General features: G+C 55.7%; 1 protein-coding gene across 1 annotated transcript in view; it reads right to left on the reverse strand.

The window, feature by feature from the left end:
• Window positions 620–8,782, reverse strand: part of LOC110389685 — a gene marked incomplete at its 5' end in the record, with an annotated part of 9,948 nt that continues 1,785 nt past the window's right edge. The window contains 10 exons of the mRNA XM_021380527.1: window positions 620–1,019; window positions 1,167–1,238; window positions 1,369–1,415; window positions 1,821–1,929; window positions 3,721–3,760; window positions 3,920–4,166; window positions 4,689–4,800; window positions 4,893–5,085; window positions 5,270–5,367; window positions 6,658–6,948. Coding sequence (XP_021236202.1) covers window positions 952–1,019; window positions 1,167–1,238; window positions 1,369–1,415; window positions 1,821–1,929; window positions 3,721–3,760; window positions 3,920–4,166; window positions 4,689–4,800; window positions 4,893–5,085; window positions 5,270–5,367; window positions 6,658–6,948 — 1,277 coding nt within the window. The remainder of the gene's footprint in view (window positions 1,020–1,166; window positions 1,239–1,368; window positions 1,416–1,820; window positions 1,930–3,720; window positions 3,761–3,919; window positions 4,167–4,688; window positions 4,801–4,892; window positions 5,086–5,269; window positions 5,368–6,657; window positions 6,949–8,782) is intronic.

Below are 8,782 nucleotides of genomic sequence, written 5' to 3' on the forward strand. Positions count from 1 at the left end.
CCCGAGGCATCAGTGTTTTCTCAAACTCAGCCCTTGACCTCCCACAAGCTGTCCCTTCTGGGCTGGCTGCCAGGGCCCTGTGTTTGGGAGAGATCAGGCATCCCACAGGAGATGCGTGTGACCTTTTGGGGTGGTAAATGTGAAACAACTTGTAGTGCCACATCAATCCAGGAGATCTGTGGCATTCCAAAAGAGAGAAGGTCATAGCCCAGACCCAGTCACAGAGGTGGCTGGCAGCTCTCTGGCTGCCACTTTCTGTCACTGACACCCAGCAGAGGTGCAAGGACCAGGAGACAGCCTCAGCCACCCATCTTCAGGGCTATGCTGCATTAATTGCCCACTGATGGCTGGAGTCTTTTCCTCTCTTCCCTAGAGCTCAGCATGCACATCTCTGCAATGGCCTGCATGCAGCAACAAGACCCAACATAACCAGCTGTGGCATTTGGTGGCATTCCCACGAGGGAAGGAGGGATGGCACCCAGTCACTGTGCTGGGGGCTCAGGGCTTCTCGGGTGCTTCCTCAGAACTGCTGGGGCTGCACAAGCCTCACCTCCCCCATGAAGAGAAGGATAGACAGAGTTTTCACACACATAGCAGGGAGGAACCACAACCACGTGGATGTAGTAAGGAGCAGGCAGCCCCTTGAAAACCAAAACAATTTATTGGCTCTTCAGACACAGCAGCACAGATGCGAGGGCAGCGCACTTGGGCCAAACTCCAGCAGAGTTCTGGGGCTCGATGGGTACGGGGACACAAGGTGGAGAGGAGCTGGGAAGCCCTGCGTGAGGATGGGGCAGTGAAAACATGGGTGGGAGCAATAACACAGCGCAACATACATGCAGTCCTGCTTCCAGCTGTGCCGGACCAAGACTCACAAAGAGGCAATGGGAAGTGCCATCACCACTGATCCAGGGATGTTCTCCCCATCTTCTCCACTCCCACACTGTTTGGTCAGTCTCCTGAGGGCTCCAGGACGGGCAGAGATGGGGATGCTGGCTCTCTGTCCTGGCCACCTGTACCTGCGGACACCAGCGGCACCCAGGTAGAGGCTGCTGTGAGCCCTGAGCAGTGCAGGGAGCTCTCGCAGCTCTGGCACGGGCTGGGGCACCGGGCACTGCCTGCCCCTGCTGTCTCAGGGAACACAGGCACAGCATCCCACCTCCTACCTGCCTCTTCTTTTGACAGAGATCTCCCCTTGATCACGCAGTAGACGTCTGAGTTTTCATAGGGCTGCAGCTCTGCAGGGACAGAAAGAGAACGAGGGTGTGTGGAAGGAAGGGGCAGACTCTGACAGCAGCTCGGGGACTGACCTGCTCTCCCCCCACCTGCCACCCCGGCCCCACAGCTGGGCCTGTGCTGGGGCCCTACCTATATAATGCTCCTCCTCGGCTTTGATGGGCACGGCCTTCCTTCTCCTGGGAAGACAAAGGGATGGTCTGAGTTTGGAGACAGGCTGACATGGCCCAGGGCCCCGCTCAACCCAGTGGCTGAGGAAGAAGAGCTCTACACTCTCTGTGCCCAGGCCTCTCCCCAGCTGGCAGGCATTGCCCGTCAGCATCCCAAGGCACAGCAGCGCTGGCAGCAGTGGCCACAGGGACGGGGTCTCCCAGCACACACAGTCCCTGCCCCAGTCACGAGGATGACGCTCAGATGACCCCATTATCAGCCCTACAGCTGAGCCACAGTGGCACCAGCCAGCAGCATCCCTGTTGCTTGAAAAGGGTGGGAGCAGAGCAGGAAGCCCACGCTGTCACCAGCCACCCCAGTAGCACAGCGTGGCCTGAGGCAGCACAGCAGCTCCAAGTCCCAAGACTACTTGCCTGGACAGCACGAACCACACAATCACCGCAGAGAGAGTGACCATCACTGAGAGCACAACCACCACTGTGACCGCTGTCCATGGCCAGGAGCCCAGAAACTGCCCTGAAACTAACACACAGCCAGCAGTGGGTGTCACAGCCTGGGGGGAGTGCCCAGGCCTTGGCATCAAGTGTGTGCCTGCATGCAGGTGTGTGCGTCCAGGATCCACAGCTCTGCAGGGAGAGGCAGCAAGTCGCAGACATGTAATGCCTTCAGCTCTAATGGGCAGAAAAGAGGCAGGGAGGCTCTGGATTATGGGAAGGCTTCCATACCCATAAACTGCACAATGCAATCTGGCTAGCAAGAGGATTCACAGCCCCAGGGGTAGCAGCCACGCTCCTGCTCAGCAAGAGCCAGCAGCATGGGCCACCCCAGAAGTCCAACCATATTCTGGGTTGCACCAAGAGAAGCGTCGAGGGAGGTGATTCTGCCCCTCTGCTCTGCTCTCGTGAGACCCCACCTGGAGTACTGTGTCCAGTTCTGGAGCCCCCAGCACAGGAAGGACAGCGAGCTGTTGGAGCGGGTCCAGAGGAGGGCCACAAAGGTGATCAGAGGGCTGGAGCAGCTCTCCTATTGGACAGGCTGAGAGAACTGGGGCTGTTCAGCCTGGAGAAGAGAAGGCTGTGGGACACCTGAGAGCAGCCTGTCTGTATGAAAAGGGGGGCTGTAAGAAAGACAGGGACAGGCTCTTCATCACGATCTGTGATGATAGGACGAGGGGAAACATCTTCAAATTAAAAGAGGAGAGATGTAGATTGGATAAAAGGAAGAAGTGATTGTTGCCTGAAAAGGGCCTGGCATGGATCAAGAATCAGTCTGGGGAAGTGACATCCTATAGCACAAACAGCCTGGCTCAGCTGTGAGTATGGTCAGACATCAGGACGGTGCTCCTGCACACAGTTTTAAGGTGGGAAACTGAGAGAGGGATGAAGGCAGAAAGTTTGAGCACAAGGCTGCAGAGAAAGCTGAAATGGCTGCCCAGGGAGGTGGTTGAGTCACCATCCCTGGAGGTGTTCAAGAAACATTTAGATATAGCGTCGAGAGACCTGGTCTAGTGGGATTATTGGTGGCAGGTGGATGGTTGGACTGGATGATCTTGTAGGTCTTTTCCAACCTAGCTGATTCTATGATAAGAAAGACAAGTACATCAGTTGGAAAAGCGAAGTTCAGGAGCGTGTAGCCCCCTGGTGAACAGCAGGCTGGTAACAACAGACAAGGAGAAGGCTCCCTCTAAAGAGCCCATCTGTGCAGCAGATGAATTAACTCCTGCCCTGCATCCAGCACAGCCCAGGATCAGGCTCCACACAACTCAAACCCAGCAGAAAGAGACCCCACAGCTTTGTTGGGAGAAAAGCAGCTCCTTTCATTTCCCACCACAAGCTCTGTGCTAGGGAACAGCCATGCTGCTGCGGAAGGAGAGGTGATGTTGGGTGTGACACCCTTCAGCATGGGCATGTCTCCATGCCTTCCCCCAGCACGGCAAGAGCTGGGTGAGATGTTAGTGTTTCTGGGATTGCACGTGGACTGGGGCACTGTTAGGACTGGGATGTGATGTGAGATGATGGCAGAGAAGCTGCAGGGGATCCTGCTGCCAGCCATGCACACCTGCCCAAGCGGCCAGAAGTACCAAAGCCTGTGCACCCACAGGGAGCCTCGGGATCCAGAGAACATCCAAGAAGATGGAGGTAGGATCTGGTTATAGCAAATAAATACTCCCAGTATCCAGGAAACAGGAGTTTCCTCTGCTCCCACAAGAACTCCTGCACTCCCCAGCTCTTCTCCTTGCAAGCGTTGGGGCTGGGAAAAGGGGGGATGCAGAGACAGCCTCGGGCACAGGTGTGGGGCAGAGGAACCTCTTACCCATGGAGAAGCTGTAGCACACGCAGGTGAATGTCTCCGCCTGTTGAAGGGGACAGGAGGGAGAGCTCAGAGCAACCCCACAGCACCGCCCGCACCGCAGCAAGGGGCCTCCACCCAGGGCCACCACAGGCCCCGACCATGGCTGAGGACACGGGGGTCGCTGCCCTGCCCCGTCCCCAAGAGCCCCCAGCACGGGTACCTGCGGTGAGCGCCGGACAAGGCGCAGGAGGGCGGTGTAGTCCCATCCCGGGCGCAGGGGAGCATTGTGGAAGCCCTGCCCGCGGGTCCCATCACCCAGCATGAAATCTGTGGGTGCGCTGAGGTTGAGCACGGCGGCCACGTAGGGGTCAGGCGGGTGGCTGTCATTGGAGGGCTGCAGCTCCCCCGAGCAGGCATCTTCCAGCACCGTGCTGTTGTGTGTCACAGCCACGAGCAGCTGGTGCTCACTGCAAGGCAGAGCTGTGAGACGGGGATGGGGACGGGGACTGAGGAGGGGATGGGGATGGGGAAGGGTACTGAAGAGGGGATGAGGATGGCGATTCAGGAGGGGATGGGGATGGTGTTAGGGATGAGGATGGGAATGGGGATGAGGATGGAGATTGGGGATGGGGGTGAGGACTGGGGATAGAGAAAGGGTTGAGGGTGGTGATGATAAGGGAATGAGGACAAGGATGGTAATGAGAACAAGGATGGAAATGGGAATGGGGATGGAAATGGGAATGGGGATGGAAATGGGAATGGGGATGAGGATGGAGATGGGGAAGGGAATGAGCCTGGGAATGGAGACTGGGCTGTGAGACGGTGATGAGGATGGAGAAGGAGAGGGGGGATAGATATAAGGATGGATGATGACAATGTGGAAAGGGAAGGACGTGGAGATGGGGATGGAGAGAGTTGGACTTAAGGCAGCTTAAGGGGGGCAGCTCTGCTCAGCGCTGCAAGAGCAAAGCAGCCAGGGCTGTGTTCACCTTACTGCCTCAGAGGCCTGGGAGATGGGGTGCAGGGGAAGAATGGCTGTCCCCTGGGATGGGGAGACATTGAGCATGAGATAGGAGCAGCCATCAGGTGGCCCTGGGGTCTCTACAGAGGAAAATGCCCAGAATGAGCATCAGCAGATGGCATGGGGGCATCTTGGAGGGGTGGGAGCAGGAGCTGTGTGTAGAGGCCCTCACCTGAGCCGCTGGTGTGAAACTCCCACAGTGATGCAGCTCCAGGACCCACGGCTGTGAGGCCCCGCACAGCCACAGTATACCTGGTGCCAGGGCTGTATGCGGGCAGCAGGTGCTCCGTGGTCTGGCTGCTCAGCCTCAGCCGCTTGATCTGCAGGAAGCCGCCGTCCTGCAAGGCCCTGGCCGTGATGTTCAGCTGGGGACAGGACATGGAGCTGGAGGGCGGTGGCACCCACCTGCCTGTGGGAACCTCCCCACCTCATGGCCAGAAAGCAACCAGCACCCAGTGTTGGTTGCAGCTCCCTCAGCACCTCTACTGCATCATCCCCCATCACCCACACTGCCTCAACCATAGGAGTGCCGGGTGTCTGCCCTGTTACCTGGTACCCAACGATCTTCCCTTGGCAGGAGGGCAACGCCTTCCACGTGATCATCCCTGTGCTGGCATTCAGCTGCAGCTGCTCCAGCTTCTGTGGCACTGGAAGCACAGGAAGATGGGGTCATGTGTGTGCTTGATATTTGGTGAGGACCCCAAACTGAACTCAGTATGGTGAAGTCTCACCAGTGCCATGAACAAGGGGAAGATCCCTTCCCTAGTCCTGCTGGCCACAGTAGTACTGTTGCAGGCCTGGAGGCCATTGGTGTTGTTGGCCACCTGGGCTCATTGAGGAGTTCTCCAGCCACTCTTCCAAAAGCCAGTGCCTCTGCATGAGGTTGTATTGGCCCAAGGGTACCACCTGGCATTTGGCCTCATTGAATGGTTTACAGTTGGACTTGGCCCACTGATGCAGCCTATCCAAATCCCTCTGCAGTTGTATCCTGCTCTCATGTATTTGACATTCACATCCAACTCATTTAAGTAAGATTGCAAACTTAATGAGGGTGCACTCAGTTCCCCTGACTCAGACTACTGATAAAATCGTTAAATAAAACTGTCCCCAGAAGTGAACACTTCTGTTGTCCAGCAACCAGCCATTCCCCAGCTCCTTCCCTTGGATGAATTCCCTCTGGCCCCGCAGAATTATGAACATTTAAAACACGGAGAGATTGCCTGCAGTTGCCCATTGGATTATAGTGTCTTCTCCTTGTTCCCTGTCCCCATTTTGCAACTCGCGGGCGTGGGTACCCTAACAACAGTGGGCCTTGCTAATAAGCACCGAGGAAAAAAGGGTATAATGCACCTCAGCCTTATTCTCATCTTTCTTCACTCTGTTTCCCCTCACAGCCAATAAAGTACAGGGATTCTCCTTAGTCCCTTTTTGCTGTTGCTGCATGTATAAAAGCACTTTTTAATGTCTTTTACAGCGCTAGCCAAACTGAGTTCCAGTTGTACTTTGGCCCTTACAATGTTCTCCCTGTGTAACTTGACAACAGCTTTACAATCCTTGCACATTACCTGCCCCTTCTTCCTGAATTCATGATCTCTCCTCTACCTCCCGAGTTTCTAAGGGAGCTCTGTTCAGCCATGCTGCCCTTCTCTTGCAGCAGCTCGACTTTGGGTGCATTGGGATGATCTGCTCCTGCTCCATGAGGATTTTGCTCTGGAAGAAGTCCGGGCTTCCTGGACTCCTTCACCTTTCAAAACTGCCTCTCAAGGGGCTCTGTCGATCAGGTCTCTAAAGAGCCCAAATTCTGCCCTCAGAAATCCAAGGTAGCAGTTCTGCTAACTGCTTTCCACTCATCACCAAAGACTGAAAAGTCTCGTGTTTGGTGATCGCTGTACTCAGGACAGACTCCAACCATCACATTACTGTAGGGGGACAATTACCTGTTTCTTTTGTCTTGATGAGCTGTGAGAACAGGTTTGTGCTGGCGGGCACCGAGATGGTGACAATGTACTCAGTGAAGGGCTGCAGAGGTGGGCAGGTGAATGTTCCCTTCTGACCGTGTAGGAACTCCACTCCAGTGACCTGCTCAGCCTCACAGGGAGGAGAGGAAGGCCCTGCCAGGCGGCACGTGGCCTGCATGCCCTGGCAGGCATCAGGGAAGCTGCAGGTCCAGTTCAGTTTGATGCTGGTGCTGGAAACCTCCAGGGTCCCAGGGACAATCTGGAAGGCCTCTGTGAAAGAAGCATTGCAGGAGAGTCACTTCTTTCCCTTCCCCTCCACCCTTGTCATGGTGCTGCAGACTCACAACCCCGTTCCCAACCCAGCTGGAAGAAGGGGAAGCCAGAGGGTGTAACAGCTCATTCAGTTCTCTGAATGGAGAAGCCGGAGGAGTTTTAGACCACAGTGTTTTCAGAAGCTGTACATGAACTTTGGGTCTGTTGTCACTGCTGGAGGTGACCGCGCCACTTCAGGCAAACTTCAGGCCCCCACCACTCATCAGGATGTGCCCACGGGCACTGCAGCTCCTGACACAACCAATGGGCCCATCTGTGCCCATCATTCTCCCCTGGCTGCCAGATTACAGCCCTATCGGCAGAGCTGGCTCCCACCAGGGCATTTGGCATGTTCCTGGCAGAGGTGGAAGGGGTGCGTGTCAGCGGGGGCTGGGGCTGCAGGGTCAGGATGGATGTTCACTGGGGAGTGCACTTAGGTATTGACCCCAGGGTAATATAAGGGATGCTGTCAGGCATCAGGATGGTGTTCTTGAACGTATTTTTGAGGTGGGAAACTCAGAGAGGGATGAGGGCAAAACGTTTGAGCACAGGGCTGCAGAGAAGGCACCTCCTGCCACCCCACTTACCAAGACACTGCACAGTCCCCTCAATGGGAATCCAGGCACCAGCGCTGTTCCTCCCCTTCCACTTGTTTCGGTGAACAGATCCAGCATAATCTGAAGCCCATTCACGTCCTGCACATCTGACGTGGGTGTAGGATGGCTGTAAACCCTCAGGGCAGCTCAGCGTCACTTCTTCTTTCTTCCTGTACTCCCCCAGGTCTGGTGCCAGACGGAGTGTTGGGTCCCACCGGGGCCTTTGGCACATTTCTGGCAGAGGTGGAAGCAGGCTCAGTTGGGGTGGGAGGTGGTGAGGTGGGGCAGTGGCTGAGGATGGGGTTGGCAGGAATCCCCAGAAATGTCCTCTGGATCCCAAACACAAAGGGGAAGGTGACACCTCAGCCAGGACCAAAGCCTTGGCCCTTGCTCTGCAGGCACAGCGGATCCCCACAGACCTGCTCTGCTCTCCCAGCCAGGGACACAGTGAGACATCCATTGCCCCCCACACCAAGGCACAACCTGGACCCTTCCTAAGCAGACACCTCTTTTCCTTCCTTCAAACCTGCCTCTATGCACTCCCTGAGTGCCCGTGGTTCTCCAGACCTCCCAGGGTTCCAGCACAGCCCTTCTGCACCCTCCTTGCACAGAGGTTGGTTGCAGCCTGCTGCTGCCTCCCTCCTCACTCTGCCTGCCCTGGCATGCAGGCAGCAGGCTGGCACGCAGCTTTCTAGCCATGGGAGCGTGAGCTCCAGCAGCAAGAATGGCACCTGTCTCCCTGCCCACCTCCCTGCAACCCCTGCACAGGTAGCACAGCCCTGTCCCTGCGGGAGGGCATCGTCCTTCCAACTGTGTCATGGTTTTATGATTTTTGGTTATTGGTATTCCACATCATAACATCATGTAGTGTATGTACCTGGTTCTCAGAAGAGAAGGGCTACTACATTCCACAGGGTACTTTGCTCCTCTATTACCATTTCTGGCCAGAGGGAAAAGATAAAAACTTGCAGATCACGAGACCTCGTCCCTTCTCTTTCTGCCCGTTTCTTATCCTGGCAGCACCTCGCTCTCCAGCCGTCTGATCGTCGGTAGTAGAGTAAGGCCTACCTTGATTTTGGGACATTCTCTCTCTCTGTATTGGATTAATCAGCTTAAATTGTAATTATATTGTATTATAGTGTGTTGTTTTGCATTCCGATATCTTATTTAGTAAATTAGTTTGTTTCTCCTCAGAT

This window comes from Numida meleagris, chromosome Z (assembly GCF_002078875.1).
Source record: "Numida meleagris isolate 19003 breed g44 Domestic line chromosome Z, NumMel1.0, whole genome shotgun sequence".
Lineage (NCBI taxonomy): Eukaryota > Metazoa > Chordata > Aves > Galliformes > Numididae > Numida > Numida meleagris.